General features: G+C 36.6%; 1 protein-coding gene and 1 long non-coding RNA gene across 3 annotated transcripts; one reads left to right on the top strand and one right to left on the bottom strand.

Annotated features, from left to right (window-relative positions):
- Positions 1 to 677: 677 nt before the first annotated feature.
- On the top strand, positions 678 to 17,454 carry LOC141634472 (structural maintenance of chromosomes protein 5-like). The gene is made up of 30 exons (XM_074446632.1): positions 678 to 1,042; positions 1,187 to 1,364; positions 1,448 to 1,601; positions 2,366 to 2,439; positions 6,610 to 6,759; positions 6,867 to 6,971; positions 7,060 to 7,205; positions 7,836 to 7,947; positions 8,088 to 8,243; positions 8,449 to 8,570; positions 8,707 to 8,851; positions 9,168 to 9,233; positions 9,723 to 9,854; positions 9,942 to 10,040; positions 10,188 to 10,353; positions 10,443 to 10,588; positions 10,675 to 10,738; positions 10,839 to 10,963; positions 11,057 to 11,134; positions 12,172 to 12,244; positions 14,282 to 14,385; positions 15,459 to 15,575; positions 15,654 to 15,731; positions 15,862 to 15,961; positions 16,056 to 16,110; positions 16,323 to 16,371; positions 16,456 to 16,543; positions 16,624 to 16,696; positions 16,933 to 17,036; positions 17,140 to 17,454. Exons 1-30 carry the CDS (start codon positions 1,005 to 1,007, stop codon positions 17,199 to 17,201), a joined length of 3,159 nt encoding a protein of 1,052 aa, XP_074302733.1. The 5' UTR covers positions 678 to 1,004; the 3' UTR covers positions 17,202 to 17,454.
- A 677-nt stretch (positions 17,455 to 18,131) lies between these two features.
- Positions 18,132 to 19,789, bottom strand: LOC141634425 (uncharacterized). 2 transcript variants are annotated; one of them, XR_012539146.1, is made up of 3 exons: positions 19,275 to 19,789; positions 19,063 to 19,171; positions 18,132 to 18,483 (listed from the first exon to the last, which is right to left on the bottom strand). It is a non-coding gene; the product is annotated as an uncharacterized LOC141634425 (long non-coding RNA). The 2 variants fall into 2 exon arrangements; XR_012539145.1 differs by lacking the exon at positions 19,275 to 19,789 and having other exon boundaries at positions 19,063 to 19,268.
- Between the last annotated feature and the right edge of the window lie 551 nt (positions 19,790 to 20,340).

The raw sequence follows: 20,340 nt of genomic DNA, 5'->3' as shown, positions 1-20,340 counted from the left end.
TCAATTGGTCTCCCTTGTGACGGGTTACCATTTGTGGTGGATATTTTGTGAGATAAAATGGTAACAAAATGGGTTAGTGGAGAAAGGGGACCACATGAATAGTGTTGCAGAGAGAGAAAAAGTGGGTACTTTGTGAGGTAAAATGGTATCCGTCACTCAAGAGTGACGGATATGTGCCGTCACAAACAAGAATTTGTGTAATAACTTCATATACACAACAAACAACAAACAGTTTATGATATAATTAAAAAACATACTGAAGTTTGAAGTTTCAGACGCCAAAAGGGTTATCATCGTTTGATATAATTAAAAAACATATACCCCGTAAGCATTATCATCGTTTTGTTAATGATACTTGAAGTGTGATGTGTTTGATTAAGTTAATACGTCGTAAGTATTATCATCGTTTTTCAAGGTAATATAAGACTCTTCTTTTTTCGACTTAATTTCAGCTCATTTCAGTTCAGCTTAGATTGTGTAGAGATAAGTTGAATTGAACTGAATTAAAATAAATGAAACTATACTGAATTAAACAGAGTCACATTGAACTAAAATGAGCTGAAATTAAGCCATAAAGAACCGGGCAAGTTTATCTCAGTTCAGCAGGGCCTGTTCTTTCTGCCTAATTTTTAGCTCATTCCAGTTCTATTCTGCTCAGCTTCATTCAATTAAGTTCATTTCAGTTCATCTATTCACAAATTAACTCTTACTTCATCTTTATTTATCTCAGATTCATTCAATTCAGTTTCTTTATCTTATTTGTAGTGGTTAATTTATAACTTGACGAGATTGATTCATGAGACAGAATATTATAAGTGGCCTGGCAATAAATCTAGTTGCAGTACTATAAGTGGCGGCCTTCACATATCTCCCTCTCGTATTTCACAATTTTCATAAACCCTTATTAATTTTTCCCCAATTTCCATGCTTCTCGTCAATTAGGGTTTCACCCATTTCATTTTCAATCCAATTAGACGACGATAATCAAGTAATCACCCTTACCCATGGCGGAAAGACGCGCAAAACGCCCCAAAATCAACAGGTTTGCACCAATTTCTTCCTCTCTTCTATTTTTAGGGTTTGATTAATTTCGAAATTTTGTATCTTTGCTGTAATTTGAGTTATTTGAGATTTTTAATTCGAGCATAATTCACGTTTGGATTTTATGAAATTTGGTGATGTACAGAGGGGAAGATGATTATTTGCCTGGAAATATAATTGAGATAGAGCTTCACAATTTTATGACATTTAATCACTTGAAATGCAAACCGGGTTCGCGATTAAATCTTGTGATTGGTCCTAATGGGTCAGGCAAGAGCTCTATCGTTTGCTCTATCGCTCTTGGTCTTGGCGGTGATCCTCAGGTTTGTATAATTTACATTGGCCGCGTGGTCTCGTTTTGGCGACCCCAAATCATTTTAGGATTAAGGTTTTGTTGTTGTTGTAGATACTTGGAAGAGCGGGAAGTATTGGTGCTTTTGTGAAACGAGGTGAGGATTCAGGGTATGTTAAGATTACATTGAGAGGTGATACTAGTGATGATCAAATTAGCATCACTCGTAAAATTGATACGAGCAACAAGTCAGAGTGGTTATTAAATGGTATGCTTTCAAGCTAGTTTCTTTGTTTACTTGTGTTTTTACCTATGGTAAGGTTTGAGTGTTTCTCGCAATATGTTGCACACACAAGCTTCTATAACCGGTTTAGATTGTTTTATAATGATTGTCAATGATTGTTATGTAAATTCTCGTACCATATAGGCCGTTTAATCTGAAAGGGGTGGTGTTAAGCTTGGAACATAGACAATACTTTAGAGAGCTGAGTCTACATAGTGTATACAGAAACACACAAAAGTATTGTCGAAATCCTTGTAAAAGCTCTCCTTTGTAATCCCTCAACCTTTCCTTAATAAAGCAATCTTCCCCTAACACCCAGGTTGTTGGCCTGCCTTCTCAGCGTTTTAGCTGAGTGCAACTAAGGCATTGTTTAGCATTTGGGATTTTTTTTTTCTGATTTAACTTGTGATGGGACTGCCACTAAGGTGGCGCAGGGGTTACTCTTAGCATGAAAAGAATCATTTTGTGACATTAGTTCCCCCTCTCTCTTTCTGTATTTTTAATTTTCTTGTTTTAGATTTGATTAAAACCATGAGGTTTCGTACTTGGTATAGTTTTAGAAGGCCAAGAAGTACTTCTGTATATTCAAGTACATATTTGGTATACATTTGGGAAGAACCAATTATCGTCATATCATCTTTATTTATATTCGCTCTGTATAAAGCATAGAGATATGTTTCGCCTCCCGTCAGTTTTTATCTTACTGGTTCTGAAATCTGAACTCTGATACATTTTTTTGTTTGTTATAGGAAAAATGTCAACAAAGAAAGACGTGGTTGAAGTTGTTCAAAGATTCAATATTCAAGTCAATAATTTAACACAGGTACGTTTGTTTTGGACTGAAAAATTATTGCTCATGATAACAAGTTTGTATGCTTATTGGTATCTAAACACTCAAGATAATAAGTTATTGGTGTCTAAACTCTAAACACTCGTTCACCTCAGAAATTCTTCCTGCATCTGCTGGCCATATCCTTCACAGGAATGCAACTTAGAAACTCCAACCAGCAACTAGATGACATTTCATGAGTTAGTAGCCAACAACAACAACAACAACAACATCAGAGCCTTAATCCCAAAATGATTTGGGGTCGGCTGACATGAATCATCCTTTAGAACCGTCCATGAGTGAACGCACACCTCAAACAAGAACAACAACAACAACAACAACATCAGAGCCTTAATCCCAAAATGCGAAAAAAATAGAAAAGGGAAAAATGAAAAACAAAAGGAAGAGCGAAACATAATACAAAGTCAAGATAAACTTATAGGTTTTAAAATCGAATTCCGGATTTCTTTTATAAAAAACTTAAAATTTAAATCGAGAATAAAGATTAAAAGGATTTTGAAAATCGAAGTAGAAGTTAAGGATCCGAAATATCTTAAAAGTAAACCAAGTAAAATATATAAGAAAGTGGTCGGTAAAAAGGTGTAATAAAGGAGAGAAGAACAAATAAATTCTTTTAAAAATTAAATAAAAACACTAAATATGTCAAATAACAGCAAATACTAAAAATCCACATGTATCCTTTCCCTCCATTGTGCCCTCTCCGTCACCATACTCTCCCCCCAGAAATCTCATATCGTGCTCTATCACTCTCAACCATGTGTGTCTCGGTCTCTCTCTACCCCTAAGGATCTTTTCTATTCTCCAATCTCCAGCCTCTTAACTGGTGCGTCCATAGGTCTCCTTCTCACATGGCTAAACCATCTGAGTCGATTTTCCATCATCTTGTCCTCTACTGGCGCCACTTTTACCTTTTCCCTAATCACCTCATTCCTAAATCAATCTTTCCTTGTATGGCCGCATATCCACCTCAACTTACGCATCTCCGCCACACTCATCTTTTTTTGAATGTGACAATGTTTCACGGCCCAACACTCGAGCCGTAAAGTAAGGCAAGCCTAATTGCCGTGCGATAAAATTTTCCCTTTAATCTTTGGGGCATATCTTTATCGCATAAAAACCCTAAAGCGCTCTTCCATTTCAACCATCCCGCTTTAATTATGTGAGCCACATCTCCGTCTAACTCCCCATCTTTTTGAATAATAGATTCTATCTAAAGAAATCTGACCCCTCAACAACATTCCCATCGAAAATAATACTCTCCGCCTCTGTCGATCTCGACCCCGCCACGTTAGTGAACTGACACCTCAAATACTCAGTCTTACTCCTGCTCAGCCTAAACCCACGAGTCTCTAAAGTATGCCTCCACAATTCCAACTTTCTCTACACCCCCTCTTTCGTCTCATCAATCAACACAATATCATCAGCAAACAACATACACCAAGGGATGTCGTCCTGAATATCCCTCGTCAACTTATCCATAACTATAGCAAAGAGAAAAGGATTAAGTGCGGAACCTTATGCGCCCCGATGGTAATGGGAAATTCTTCCGTTCTCCCAACATTAGTGCGAACACTTGCACTAGCCCCCTCATACATGTCCTTTATGAGGTAATATATTTTCGAGACACACCCTTTCTCGCCAAAACCTACCAAAGTACTTCTCTCGGTACCCTATTATATGTCTTTTCCAAGTCAATAAAAACCATATGCAAGTCTTTCTTCTTGTCTTGATGGTGCTCCATCAATTGTCTCATGATAAAAATCGCATCCATAGTTGATCTCCCAGGCATAAATCCAAATTGGTTATCCGAGATGTCTACACATTTCCTAAGCCTTTGCTCGATTATCCGCTCCCATAACTTCATCGTATGGCTCATCTATCTTGCACGGACACTCCTCCTAATCGGTGTTCCCGTGTCGAACACGACACTCGTCGGACACACGTCAAAACGTGTCGGACACCTTTCATCTTTTATTTGGGCACGTGTCCGACGCGTGTCCATGGTATTTTGAGCCGTGTCCATGGTATTTGGACACACCTTCAAACGGAAAGTTGAATTTAAGGTAAATGACGTGAATTATTATATGGTTGAATTTGGTGGGCAAATGATGTTCTTTAGACAAGTAATGAGATGTCGAAATAGATTGATTATATGTTGGTTTTTGGTTTTAGAAATGAAAATAAGTTATATTTAACGTCAAATTTTACCTTCATTTATTTAAATTTAATATCAAATACTTTTTCAAAAATAAAATCACACATATATAACTACAAAATATATATTTTATTAAATTTAAATAACGTGTCCCGTGTCCTAAATTTCATGGGATGCCGTGTCACGTGTCGTGTCCGTTTTGGTGCTACCTAGTGGCTCATAAGTTTAATTCCCCGATAATTGGAACACTCTTGAACATCACCTTTGTTCTTGTACAAAGGGACAAGAGTACTTCTCCTCCATGACATCTTGTTGCTCCTCCAAATCTTGTTGAAGAGCATGGTTACCCATTCGATTCCTTTCTCCCGGAAGCACCTCCAAACTTCTATGGTTATACCATCCGGCCCCTCTGCTTTCTTTGACCCATCATCCTTAACGCCTTTCTAACTTCACTCTTTTGTATTCTACGCACAAATTCCCAATTAACCATGCTTGGTGTTACTTCTACATCCCCAAAACCTTGCTCCTGATGTCCATTGAATAAAGTATCAAAGTAAGAACTCCATCTAGCCTTTATTTCGTTATCCTGAACCACAACCTTGTCGTCCATATCTTTCACACACCTAACTCTCCCAATATCCCTCGTCTTTCGGTCTCTTATGCGAGCCAGTTTATAGATATCCTTCTCTCCTTCTCTCGTATTCAACCTGGCATGCACTTCTTGGTTAACTTTTGCCCTCGCTTCACGCACTGCCTTTTTAGCGGCTCGTCTAGCCTCCTTGTACTTTTCAAAGTTCTCATCACTCATGAGTTAGTAGCCAACTTTTTTTTTTCTTTTGGTTTTAAAGCCCTTGAACGTTCTATCTAATTATAATTGAAATGCTAGTCATGACCTTAAACCATGGTTACCGAATTCGCTATGAATACGTCCTTACCAATTCGCGATTCGCTCCTATAAAATGTGTGTTATATGTATTTTTAGTAAGCAACATGATATAATTCGCTTTTAGTAATTCACGATTCGCAGGGCACCGAGCGAATTCGGTAACTATGCCTTAAACATTGATCTAGAAGCTGAAAATTTCTAGTTTTGTGAAATCTTTACCTTTCTTTCTCCTCTCCCTCTCTCTCTCTCTAAAAAACTTCTCTAAGACCCTAGCCTCCGTCAATTATACGCAGGGCTTCCTTTGATTTTCAATCGATGGTAAGCCCCAAAATTATTTCATATTTCAATTAATAGTATGTAGATTTATCTTCTATTCAATAAAAGTCTCCCTTTTGGTGAGAATCGTTTTTCTATCCCTTATTTCGGGTTTTTTCAATTTATTTGTGGGTTTAGTGTCATCAGTAATATAGTCAAGAGTAGTAATATAGTCAAGAGTAGTTCATTGATGGTTCGTATCGTGTTCTTTCAAAGGGTATAAGTGATTTGTCAACGATCTTTGGAACCAGTTAGAGGTAAATTTTTATCTCATAAATCAAACGAAGTATCCCCTCAAAAGCTACATGAAGATGGCGATAATAGGACGAGCCGAATTGTCAGATGCTGTTTTGAGATCCCTAGTTTATAAGAAATTTTTTTTCTTTGGTTTCCATTAGATTTGTTTTCGATTATACCTATCCTTTGTAAGTGTCGTATGACGTTCTATTAATGAATTGTTCTTTTCTTTCATAAAAAAAAAAAAAAAAAGAAGCTGAAAATTTCTTGTTAGCGTGACTCATGCACAAGACAGCCCCTGTCAATGAATTGTTTTACCCATGGCCAGGTAGGTGGTGTTAGAAAGTGGTAGTCTATTACGTTTTGTCTCTAGTCTATGTGACGATAAGCAGGAACTTTCATAAGATGCTATTGTGCTGGTCTTCCTTCACTGATATTTTGTGTTTCACTGTTAGTTATTTCACTTTACCGTTTTTCATCTCATTCGTGTTTTTGATGTGAGCTTCTGTTTATTTTTTTTTTCCACGGGTGGCTGGGGAGAATCCTGCAGTTTCTACCACAAGACAAAGTGTGCGAGTTTGCTAAGCTAAGTCCTATTGACCTGCTACGTGCAACAGAAAATGCTATTGGTGATCCTCAACTGCCAAAGCAACATAAGGATCTTATAGAAAAGAGCAGTCAGTTGGGGACACTTCAAAGAGTGAGATACTGCTCTAATGTTTTATTTTATCTTCTTTCATTTTGTTCTGTTTTATACATGATCGTCAGTTTTATCTCTTGTTTTCACGTGTTATTAATCTGGTCCAGACTGTTGACTCCAAGAAAGGAACATTAAATCAGCTTAAGGATCAACATGCTGAACAGGAATGGGAAGTTGAGCGCGTTCGTGAGAGAGAGGATCTTTTAGCTCAGGTTCTTATCTTCTAACTTATGCTGCAGACTGGGTATACAAGCCATGGCCTCAGTGACATATGCCTTGTTTTTTTTTAATTACTTGCAGGTTGATTTAATGAAGAAGAAATTACCTTGGTTAAAGTATGATTTGAGGAAAGCTGATTACTTGGAAGCTAAGAAGCAAGAGGCTGATGCTAAGACAAAATTCGATGTAGCGGCCAAGATATTGAGCGATCTTCAAGAACCTATTGAGTATGTATTCTTGGCTATAAGTTACAAAACTGTGCTCAGCACATTTATGCTATTATGATCCACAGCGTTTTGCAGATCATAGAAATAAAGTGTGCACACTTGTTCCTTTGAAGCTTTAGTTATGTGATATATATCCATCAATATTTCTAGTTCGTAAGAATCTATTGGAAGACTGCTATATCATGTTTTCATTAGAGTTTTTTTGGATGAAGCTGTAATCATCACTAATACTTGTTCTGTAACATGCATTCTTCTCCTTTGCGGAGGAATTGCGGAGATAATACTGAGATATGTCCAAAATAACTCAGTGAAATGGCGATCTCCTTACAAGAAGTGTATTTTTTTAAGGCGGTTATTATTGCTCCTTAGGTTTTGCTTTAGTATGTTTTCTTTAGTTAAGTGGAATTTTTCTGCCCTGCGGCGATCTTCATTATGAACTCTTTGACTTGATATATAGTGGGATACGTGGATGTATAAGAGTCACAGTGCCAGCATTGTCATGTTGGAAGTATTTCATTAGTATTAGTGCTGCTGTATTGATTTTAAATGAGGGCTTGTAATGTAAGATTATAATTCTTTTCCCCCGGCACCTTCCATTTTCCTTCTAATGCTTCAGTTAATCAATTTCAGGAAGCAGAAAAAAGAAAAGGCACTTCGGGACTCAAAGTGCAAAGCTGTAAACAGCAAATTAATTAATAATGCGCGGAGGCGAAGAGAACTTCAGGACACTGAAAATCAGTTGGTTAGTTAACTACTGTTGTCTTTTTTTTCTTTTTCTTTTTCTTTTTCTTTTTCTTTTTCTTTTTCCCTATCAAGCCTTGTTTATTACTTGTATAACTTATTATCATCTTTCTTGCACTCTCTTCGGATGTGCATTTATAGGCTGTTAAAGTTACTGGGAAATACAAAGAAATGGAAGAATTAAAGAGGCAAGGAGAATCTCGTCGACAACGGATTTTAAAAGCTAGGGAGGATCTTGCTACTTCTGAGCATGAATTGGCAAACTTGCCACCCTATGAACCCCCAAGAGAAGAGCTTGTATGTTACCTGTATCCTTATATTTTTTAATTAGTTAATTTTTCTTCCAGTTTAAGTCTCAACCATTGCAACAAAGCTGTTAGTGGAGTAATCAGATGAAAATTTAGGACTATTAACACTCCCCCTTTTTCTTTTTATTATATGATATAAGGCTCACTGAATTATGTGTGTAGTTTTTTTAGTATTTTGATTGGATGTATTTTAGGAACGGTTAGGGGAAGAAATTGTAGAACTTGAAGGCAATGCGAGACAAATCGGGCAGCAAAGAATGGAAAAAGTTAAAATTTTATCTCAAAACAGAAGTAAGCTGGAACATGTGTCCAACAGGTACTCGTAGACTGTTTTTTTTTTTCTTTTTTTTTGTAATTGTTATTATATTTTCATTCTCAATTAAGCAGTACTTAGGTGTCACGTCTTAATGATATTCTCTATTACTTGTTGAAAAATTGGGCAATATTTGCAGATTAAAAGAGATGCAAAATAGGAAGCATCAGCTCCTGTCTGAGTTGAAAAAAACTGGGGCAGATAAGATAGTTGATGCTTACAGATGGTGCTGTGAACATCGTAAGGAGTTTAAAAGAGAGGTTTATGGACCTGTTTTGCTGGAGGTATTATGACATTATCAACTTCTTCTGTAATTTTCAGTATCTTGATCGTTTTAACAGTGACCTACTCACCTACATGATATTCTCTAATGTTTGATGTGAATATTCAGGTATTGATTGTCTTATGATTTAACTGTTGGCAGCTTTTGTTGTCACCATCCATATAATTCTGTTATGTTGTTTTGTTTAATTAGGTGCATAAAAGCTATGTTGTTTATTGAATTGAATTTATTTTCGAGTTCAGTGAAAACTCTATTACTTCTGACATTTAAAGTAAATTGAGATGATTAGTTTCCTGCTGCACTGTGCAATTTTTTAGGTTGCTGTGAAGGATCAATCTCATGCTGGCTACTTAGAAGGTCATGTTCCACTTTACATTTGGAAGGTAGGCTTCTCTGATTGTTTTTATCTCTTTTCACATTTCCCTTGCTAAAGTACTTTTGTGCTGCTCTTACTGGTGAAGAGGTTCTATAAGTTGACGTCTCTTGGTAAATGTTAGTAAATGATTGATAGACTATTTGTGTACATGCTCTTAGTTTGTTGACAGTGCTAAGTTTCCTTGCTCATTTGAGCACTATCTCATACTTATTTCATATATGCATCTTTTGTATGCACGTGGTTGGAAATTTATCAATTTCCTCACTGATGTAAATCTGAAAGTGGGTGGGGGTGGACTGTGGAGGGTGTTAGGTAAATTATCAAGCCCTACTATTCATACGTTTAGATTGTATATTGAAACTGTTAAGCAAGGCCATATGTATGTTGATTTTAGTTTTTAATTAATTTGCTGGGCTCATTTGCATAATTGTATCTGTTTTAAAGGTGTAGTATACTAGATAGTCCATCTAACCTTGCCTTGGTTGGAAATGTCAAGGCTTTTATCACTCAAGATCCTGAGGACCGGGACTTTTTGGTGAGAAACATGAAATCATTTGACGTCCCAATTCTGAACTATGCGCCGAGTGGAGAACATTATCATAAAGGCTCCACGCAGATTTCCGAGGAGGTATACACTTTGGGGACCATGTTTTTTCTCTGTTTGAGATGCCTATGGTCTCTGTCTATTTTTTCTTATTTTTGTTTTAATTTGCAGATGTGTGAGCTTGGGATAAATGCTCGTCTTGACGAAGTCTTTGATGCTCCTGCTGCTGTCAAGGAGGTTCTGATTAGTCAATGTGGACTTGATCATTCTGTATGCGGACTCCCCTCCTAATTGAGTATTCTGAATTTTGTATTTCACATGTAGATGCTGAGAAATTATGATATTTATCGTTCTTATTATTGTATTTCATTTAAAGAGCATACTAGTCAATTTGTTGACATTCCAAAAATTTCATAGTTCATCGGCACGGAGGAAACCGACAAGAGGGCAGATGAGGTTGAAAAGCTGGGAATATATGATTTTTGGACTCCATCTAACCACTATAACTGGTCTAGATCTAGATATGGTCATCATGTATCTGCTAGTGTGGAACCTGTTTCTAGATCCAGACTTCTTTCTTGCAGTACGTTCTATTCGAGTGTGCTTCTGTTTCTTCTTTCCAGTATGCCATAATGACATAGTTTTGACTAACATGATCTGTGGTGCTTGCAGGTTCAGATAATTCAGAAATTGACAGTCTAAGGTCAAAGAAACATGAGCTTGAACAGACAATCAATGAACTTGACGGAAATTGCAAATCACTTCAGTTTGATCTTAGCCAGATTGAAAATGAAGCTGCGAAGTATCGCAAACAGCGGGTACTCTTGGATCGTGAATTTCGGAAAGTATCTAAATTTATTCCTCAGAATATTTTGAAGTGTTGTGTTGATGCTGAATAATGCAGGAGGAAATCGTCAGTAGAGTGCAACATGAGAAGAGAAAGCGAAAAGATTTGGAAAACCACATCAGTAGGCATCCCTTTTCCGTACGATCTGCTTTTTTTTCGTGTTCTGCTCATGTACTTGTGCTTGACAGTGTTGTGTGTTACTGTGTTCTACTATGTTTTAGATCAAAAGATGGCTAGATTGAAATCCTTTGAAGAGGAGGGTGATATCGATGGTCAGATGGCTAGCCTTACTGATCAAGCTGCAAATCTTAATGTTCAGCGGCTTAGAAATGCAATTGAGATGAAGGTTGTGCTATGTTTTCTGACTTTTGCAGGTCTATTGATGTTCTTGCTGTAAGATATTTTTATGGTAAATCTGACTCAAACTGCCCTTTTGCAGGATGTGCTCATGGAAGCTCTTATGGACAAATGGAGTCATGTTGAGAAATACCTGTCTGTTATTGAAATTGATGTGAAGGTACTTATTCAGTTATTATTGATCTTTTTTAGTGAAGCTTATCACATATTGGTCATCATCTGCCAGGAAGAGCATGGGAGACGAAATAATAAATTTGAGGGGTCTTTTGATGATTTACATGTACCTTTGCATGACCACAATACCACATTTTTTAGCTCTCCAGATAATATCATTCTCAGCTGCCTCTCTTAAACATTATGTTGTCAGGAAATAAGGGTAATAGTAAACTTCATTACAACAGATTATGGTAACTCTTTTTATTAGTTAGGATTGTGAAAATTGACTTGGAGAAAAATTTCTGCCCTGTGCCCCTAGGGTGATGGGCTGTAAGCTTATGGCTAGAAGTTCTGAACACTTGCTATGTTGATTCGCTTTTATGGTCTTGTTTTCCAAACTAAAAATCTTGCTTCTCAAACTAATTTTTTATGTTCATGATGATCAACAACAGCAAAACCTTATACCCAACATCTTGTAATGGTGGAGATGATGTCAGAAAGTATTGTGGCATGGTGGAACTGTCTATTATGCTGTCATCTGCAGACCACCAGACCACGATGCTCATCTTTGGTCTTGATTGAAACAGTTTCTATTCGCCTCAAGCATCAGAATCTCTCAACAACCTTTTCCCAAACCTGCAATATCCCTCCTTATAGTGTCCCTAATTCAAGTCCGGCAACTGTCCCTTTTGGAATCAGCTACCTAGGTTTTAGGATCAGTAGGAATAGGCAACCAAATGTTTTTTGGGTTATTTTCTTGTGAGTACCCTCTTGCCAAAATGGCAAGGGAAGGCTTGCCCCTATTACACCCTTGTGTGGGACCCTTCCCCGGACCCTCGCCTAACGGGGACGCCATCGTGCACCGGGCTGCCTTTTTTTTTTTTTCCCTTGGGAGCACCATGCTAATTGTGATCCTAAGACGATATTTTAACAATTTGGCTTCTTGAATTACATGCACAGTTATGATAAATTCATCCACTTTCTGTTGATTTGATATGGACGCCTCTAGACTCCTAATATATTCAATCGCAAATTCTTAAGATTCGAGAGTCTGAAGTAGAAGTGAAGGAGCAAGAAAGATTGGCAATGCAAGCAACCATGCAGTTGCAGCAATGTAAGCTACTATTGTCAGCCTTTGCTCCTGGATTGCCTGTGATAGATTTTCATGTTTGATATCTTTTCCATGCCTTGCCCAATTTAATATCTTTCTATCATTTATGGAATGCTACGTGTTAGCTGATTTTTAATGACCAGGAAAAACACTTCAACTGTTATTTGCTTATAATTTCACAGAAGTGGCCCTTGACATGTACAACCGATTTAAATGATTTGGCTAACTGACATCCCTTAGATTGAAAGAAAAATCTATATATGTTGTAAAAACTTAGAATTTAGGACCGTGATTTCTTATTGAACCCGCTTTTATATAATGTGCTTGTTAATGGAGGACTTAGGAGTGCTATATTGCTGATTAAAATTTGCTCAAAGCTAATATTGATCTCTGCTTTCAGTCTTTGTTTTAATTTCGATCTTGAGAAATGATAGCTTTCAACCATATAAAGATAGAGGACTTTAATATAGGTTAATATTTAATCTTTTGTGATTGCTTCGAAGTTATAACTATCACTTATGGAAAAGTATGGACTTAGCCTGAGTCGCCTGAGTTCTTGTAGGGGAAGAGGGATTACCTTTTTATGTCTTCTTTGTTCTTTCTTTAATTTTAGCTGTTTCGGTCTGTTAGTTAAATTGCTTTGCCAATGATTCTCCTGTTGATAGAGGAGGAGCATATGGAAATGACAGCTCTTACCTTTTGTAACCCGCTTTCTCAAAACTCCTACCTGACTAAAAAACACCTACTTTCTATAATAATTTGAATCCAAAACTCTACCCAATCAACATTCTGGTGAAAAGAAAAAGAACTTTTTCGGTTAAATTCAAAATCTCTCCCCAAATCATTATTTTTATTCCCCTGCCCTTTTCCCCAACCTCTCTTCTTCGAGTTCTTCCTTCTTTCCTTGGACTACTTTAATTGAATCTCTTAAAATTCTTGTGCTTTTTCTTCTTTTTCAATTTTACATTTTCCCTCTGAAATTTAATGATTAGCAAGGTAAATCAAGGTTCATTACTTTTTTTTCCTTTCCATCTTTTAAATCCCACCTTTCAGAAATGTCACCTTCTATCTCTTCCACCTCTTTAACTAAGAGAAATGTTGTCCATTTTCATAGAGTATTTTCTAAATCTTCTGGAGTTGGGCATTTACAGAAGGTACCTTTTTTGATTTTTTTAGAAAGTTGGAAGTTTTGAAAAAGAGGGTTAGAAACTTTTTCCCTGTATTTCCATTAGTTGTTTGTATTACAGAGCAGAGGTGGATCTCTGTTTGTTTAGGCCGGGGCCAGGCCCTCCCTGTCCAACTGGCTGAGTGCATAATTTTCTTAGGAGGTCGTAGATACATTTCTAAACTTGGACTATATTAGGTTTAGTTTACTAAGTATTTAATATATTGTAATATTTGTGAGATACGTTCTAATCCAAATTTATAATTCTATAGTATAGCTAAAAGTAGGGAATTTAATAGCAATATTTGTCTATCTTCTTGCATTAATATTCTCTCCATTTTTGTGGAATTGTAACAACATATTCTAATTTAACATATATAACGAAATTGATGCCATTAGTATCTCGTTGAAAACCAATTTTATATAAATTTTAAAAAATAAAAATACAACATTTTTTTAAATACATAAAATTTTAAACGATTCTTATATTTGAATATAAATGTTAAAAAAATATGAAATTGTTGTCGAAGATTTTCTGTTCTCAAATTGTGGCCCCCTTGAAAATTTGTTCAAGATCCGCCCCTGTTACAGAGGGTTAGAAGAAGTGAATATAACGTCATCATTTCATTCAATTTTCCCATGTATTTCCATTAGTGAAATCCGGGTTTTGATTTTAAAACCTATAAGTTTACCTTTGCTTTTGTATTATGTTTCACCCCCTTTTGTTTTTCACTTTTCCTTTTCTATATTTTCGCATTTTGAGGCGTGCGATCACCCATGGACGGTTCTAAAGGATGATTCATGTCAGCCGACCCCAAATCATTTTGGGATTATGTTGTTGTTGTTGTTGTTGACTTCTTTAAGTTGCTAATTAGGTACCAAGGAAGTTGAACGCCGCAGGGAGCTGCTTCAAGATGCCAAGATTCATGCAGAATCTATCGTGATAATCACTCCAGAGATTCATAATGCTTTTCGTGAGGTATGTCTGCATGTGCAATGTTCTCTCCTCCACGCTTTTCGTGAGGTATGTCTGCATGTGCAATGTTCTCTCCTCCACATTCTCGTGTAAATGGAACAGATTTTGAAGTCTGTGTCTCATCTATAACTTCTGCTGCTAGCTCTGTTCAAATATTTTTATCCATAAAAATTTTAGGTTTGTTTAACTATCAAACTATCGTTGCCGTGGCCATTTGTTCAAATTGTTATTCATAGTGTCGATGATAAAATCATGAGTGGTGGCTGGAAGGCCATCGCCTTTTAATATGATTAATACTAAAACTTCAGTGGGAGATGGATGAAATGTACATTCACTTCTTTACAGTTCATTGAACTGGAGATGCCTATTTTATATGTAGCAATTCTCTCAGTTATTAACCTTCTATATTACTACTTCCTACACCCCCTTACCCCACAATTTGCGGAAGCCATTGAGGCATTGGGTTAATATTATTGTTGTTGTATTACTACAAAATAGGTCATATTAGGTTTAATTAACCCAGATCTTTCATCTCTTTCTGCACCGTGTTCCTTAGGGCCATGATTGCCATCATGGGTGTGCGTGAACATATTTCCCGTTTAATACAACTGAAGGTTCCAGTGCTATGGGAGCGTTTTCAGTCCATGGTAGCCTGAGGCTGCAGTTTAATTTCTGTTATCTGCTCCCTTGTGTTCGGATATAACATTTTGTCCTTAAAAATTAAAGTGTGAATCTTCTTGGGCTGGACGCCAGCAAATTTCGACATTTAACAGTGTAAGTTTGCTCTTCAAGGAAAACTGGTAGAATCCAAAAGTGTCTGAAAGTTATTTAGGTTTTGATCTTTTTAAGTAAGAATAAAGAAGAAACAATTATTATTCTTTTGGCATAGAGAGATTAGAGAAGTTGCTGCTATGGTTGTAGTATCTATTATAGAACATTCAATTTATCTTTTGGCATTGAGAGATTTGAGAAATTGCTGCTATGATTTTAATATCTATTATAAAACATTAAATATTCTTTGCTAAGGAAAAGCTGTTTCTCCTAGATCTACTCACCGGTCAGTTTGTTGCTGCCAGATGCCTACTACCATTGAGGAACTTGAGGCTGCCATTCAGGATAATTTAGCGCAAGCTAGCTCCATTTGCCTTCTTAATAAAAATGTCTTGGCGGAATATGAAGCACGACAGGAAAAGGTAAGGCGGAGGATGTACTTTTTTAGTCAGCTGTCTTATTTGGGTTTCTTTCTCTGAGTAATTATTGTGCACTTTCAGATTCAATCCTTATCAAAAACACTTCAAGAAGAGGAACAGGAATTGATGACTCGTCTAACTGAAATAGATAACTTAAAGGTGAAAACTAGAACTGTTATGTCTGCGATTGGATGTTTGAGAGTCCACACAATTTATACTGGCCCTTCTAATCCTAGATTAGTCTTTCCAAACACACGTGTTTTTTTAGAACTTGTTATGGTTATTACAGGCTAATTGGCTTCCGGCACTGAGGAGTCTTGTGGCACAGATCAATGAAACATTTAGCCGTAACTTCCAACAAATGGCTGTTGCTGGAGAAGTATCATTAGGTATCCAAGTCGATCAGTTTATAAAATCGAAACCATTTACTGGTAACAAAAGTATTACTGTCTTATAGGCTGACAAGTCTACTAATCGTTGCAGATGAGCATGACATAGATTTTGGTGCATATGGTGTAGTTATTAAAGTGAAGTTCAGGTAACTCATTTCAAATCATAATAGTACTTGTTTTACTTTCCTTTTATTTAAGGTTCTGAGGTCTGCTTTGTTTCTGTGCATCTCTTTTTCTGAATTTTCTTTGCTTACTATGTCAAGCTAACATGGCATGGCTCAAAAAATATTCCTGATAGTGCAAAAAACGAGCTTATTTTCTCCCCGTTTCTTGAATCTGGTTGCTTTTGTGTTTTTAGGCAAGCTGGCCAACTCCAAATACTCAGTGCTCATCATCAATCTGGAGGGGTATTGCTGATATTCTGTTCTTTCTGCTATTACTGAATTTAATCGACTGTCCTAGTCCTTACAGACCTGTTTTGTATATTATAGGAGCGATCAGTTTCTACGATACTGTACCTTGTTTCTCTTCAAGATCTTACGAATTGCCCATTTAGAGTTGTTGATGAGATTAATCAAGGTAATTGTTTGAATTTTGATCAATGTTACGAGAAAATAAAAAAAATTGCTTATTTTTACTTAGGCTTGATGTTTTTCTAGGAATGGACCCTATCAACGAGAGAAAGATGTTTCAGCAGTTGGTGACAGCTGCAAGTCAACCAAATACACCACAGTAAGATCATATTGATTAAGGTCTTACTTTTTATTTATTTATTTATTGGAAGTTCGACTATCCCACATGAATGTTTCTTTCCTATGTCGAGGGAATGTGGGTTGAATTAGAGGTTATCTCAATCTCGCACAGGTAGAGACTAGTAAAGTTTCACCGTGATGTACTTGGAAATTTGATATGTAATCAACAATGTTTCTCTGTTTTTAGTTTGACAAGAAGTTATGTTGCCTTGACAGGTGCTTTTTGCTTACACCGAAACTGCTGCCAGACCTTGATTATAGCGAAGCATGCAGCATACTGAATATTATGAATGGACCTTGGATTGAGGAACCTGCTAAATGTAGGGACGCTGTTTTTGTTGATACCACTAGTTATCCTTTTTCACATTACCTTACTGACCAGACCGAGCTAATGACATCTTTTGTGTTATGTTTTTTATCCAGTGTGGAGCAATGGCGAGTCTTGGGGTTCCATCAACAGGCGTTTGGGTCGAACTCGATGCTGAATATATCAGATTTCCTAGTAGTTAATCAACTGTACATAAACAAACTTGTCTGATTTGCTAGCGTCAGAATTCCTGATGTATTTTGCCTATTTCTCTATCCAAATGTAATGTAGACTATATTTCACTTCTGTCCTGATTTGGTGGCTGAATTTTGTGTGCTGCGATTTATTAGTGTAATCTTTTTCCACGGAATCCAGATGACAATGGACATCTTGAGTTTCACGCGCAGATGGAGCATATTTCAATTTGGTGATATTTGTATCCTTATGGAATGTAATTTTTCCTTTTAATAAGACTAGTCAGAAATGCACGTGCGCCGCACACGTTTACGTCTTCTTACGTGCAGCGGTACTGTTTGTGGTTGCTTATATTATACTGAGTAGTTGTTTAACTCAGTAAATGATATAAGCTCCTCAATATTTTTCGTATAAATTTTTACTATTATAAAATAATTGTCTTATGTTATATGAACATTATTATTATTTTGATACTGTCATGTTCGTAATTGTTCAGTCGTCGTCTAAATTCAATTTCAGGTAATATTTCATGTCTACATGTCTAGTAGCTTTGTAATATCCCGCCTTTAGTGTATTATAGTTCCGTTGCAGCTGTTGCAGGTTGTATTAACTAAAATCCAGAACATCGAACTTAATTAAATCATGCAGAAATTTGATTGCTTTTCTAGCACTTGGATGGTGAACCGATAATTTTAATGTTTCTGACGGTGCACCAATTCCGTGTATTTGAATGTATGCTTTTAATTCGTCTTCCCGTGAATGCCAAACTCTAGATGAAGTTTTAATACGGAGTATATCATTTAAGATAATCTTTAAGTTTACTTCTAGTGGACAACGCTATATCCCTCACAAATCTGAAACAAATTAAATAATAGGTCAGTGTAATCTAACTAATAAATTTAGCGGCCACATATATGAAATGTGAATGTTATTGCAATGTGACAAAAGAATTGCTCAAATGAGAATTTAGCTACAGTTTTGTGTCTCGTGACATTTACAAGGGAACCAGAAATGGGCAAAAAAGACCGATGAACAAATGACGACAAAAAAGGTGAAGCCGGAAACAAGGAGAAGAACCCGTGTAGCGTGACTAAGTGAATTTGTTTTCGTCAGCTTCATGTTCTTCATCTTTCACCATATATCTGATTTACTGCTCAAGATGGACTTCACTTGTAGGTCTGCTGTTATTGTTGATGAAATCATCTCATCCACTTTATCCAGCTTCATTGATAAGTTATCCAATCTCCTCTCTACTTCCAACTGAGCTATGCATGGAAAGTAACCTCATATATATAGTTGAATCCAGTCTTTCGGGTTGGTTTTGGTTTGGTCAAGGCAGACAAAATTATAACCGGGAACAAGTTCTGCCTAGTTGGGTCAACTCTTGTGATAATTTCATGTTTATATTCTCTAGAGTAATAATTTCATGTTTATACTGTCTCTAGGTCAAAAAAAGATTTAAGTTAAAAATTAAGATAATCAAGTTAAATGTGAAATCAATCTTATTTAGATCATTAATTGGTAAGGTCTTGGATTGGTCAGGTCACCAATCAGATTATAGTTCAAAGTATTGGTCATCTTTGGTCGATTTCAGTTCAGGTTAGGTCGAGGCAATTTGTGTTGTATCGGCTATTGAATTGGGCTCAGATCAGTTTGGTTTTGATTAACCAATTTTCACTGGTTAATTGGTTATTGAGTTTGGTTTTAGGCAGTTTGGGACAGGTTTCTTAGATCAAGTCAGCTTTTGTCCACTCTACATACAAACAAGATAGTAAGATACAACTATTCAACTACATACATCAAAGACAAAATCAAGAAGATAGGTCATAAGTCCAGTACCTCACCATCTTCAGTTTGCAGTACAGATGAGGAAGGGACTTTCGTAACTTCTGATCTAAGGGCATTAATTTTGGCGCGCAGATCAACCTCTTCTTGATTTGATATTGTTTCCACCTCCAGAAAGAAGCAGCAAGAGTAATCAGGGCACAAACCAAAAAAGCCATCCATAGAATGGAAATAAAAGACACACAACTAAAGGCTAGGCAATTGTACTGACAGATTCTATAGTTCAATAAATTATCAATTCACAACGGCCACCCAGTTTCAATGTGAGCTTATTTGCGAGTATTGTGTTGAAAACCCAGACAGATGGCAAATGTGTCTTTATATATATTTCTATAAAAGTTCACCTGGAACTCATCACAAAATATTCTGTAATAAGTAGCTCGTATCTACCGCTCTATCCTCTATCCATAAAATGGATAGTCCATTAGCTCCAAATCTGGCCAGATAAAAGCAGATCACCATTCGTAATTCTTCAACTATGGCCAACAACCATTAAACACAATGAGCTTCTACTTTATTAGCTGGGTTTAGTTAGGACAATTTGGCCATCAACAGTGGAGATCGGGCAATAAGGGCCAACGACTACCATGTTTATCATCACTAACTTTTATCAGAGTGACTAAGTTGTTATCCCGTCAAATCAGAATTGGATGTATTACTGCAGTTGGGAAACATGTTAAGTTTGACAAGAAGGCATTACAAAGCATACATAAACAAAATAAAAATACAATCAAAATTATGACAATGGAACAGGAAACATTGAAGATCGGATTTGCCCTCAAAGTATACTCTTTCATATTTGAAAGTTGAGCCCTTCCCAAATGCATCAATATAACTCTCCTATAAGACCATCCTATGACGGCCCAATTGAAGAGTTAGCCCAACAACAAACAATCAAAACTAAATAAATACTGCTACAAAGTACAAACCTCTTTCATACAATTTAATCTTCGACATAACCTACGACAAACTCACAAACCACACGCTTTCTGATAGAATTATATTCCTTGAATAATAATGAGATTACGAGTTACATTATATAGTCGCTATACATGTGTGAACACAATATAAAATATAGACAAATATAAACAATACGATATCTACGCTATCTATTTACTAATACACCCCCTCAGTCGAAGCGGGAGGACACCAGTCGAGATCGGATCGAATCGATTGAACAGTGGCGCGATAAATCCCTTAGTGAAAATATCGGCATATTGCGGTGACGAAGGGACATGAAGAACACGAACCAATCCAACTCGCACCGCTCACGAACA

The sequence above is a fragment of the Silene latifolia genome, chromosome Y (assembly GCF_048544455.1).
Source record: "Silene latifolia isolate original U9 population chromosome Y, ASM4854445v1, whole genome shotgun sequence".
Lineage (NCBI taxonomy): Eukaryota > Viridiplantae > Streptophyta > Magnoliopsida > Caryophyllales > Caryophyllaceae > Silene > Silene latifolia.
The sequence above is the reverse complement of the archived record's forward strand: the minus strand, read 5'-3'. Positions and strand labels throughout refer to the sequence as shown.

What these genes read in the sequence shown, in the direction of transcription:
- LOC141634472 (XM_074446632.1), top strand. Translation starts at nt 1,005, where the DNA reads ATGGCGGAAAGACGCGCAAAACGCCCCAAAATCAACAG. An exon ending in GTCAGAGTGGTTATTAAATG is followed by an intron (nt 1,602 to 2,365) that starts GTATGCTTTCAA and finishes TGTTTGTTATAG; the next exon opens with GAAAAATGTCAACAAAGAAA. An exon ending in GATTGAGGAACCTGCTAAAT is followed by an intron (nt 17,037 to 17,139) that starts GTAGGGACGCTG and finishes TTTTTTATCCAG; the next exon opens with TGTGGAGCAATGGCGAGTCT.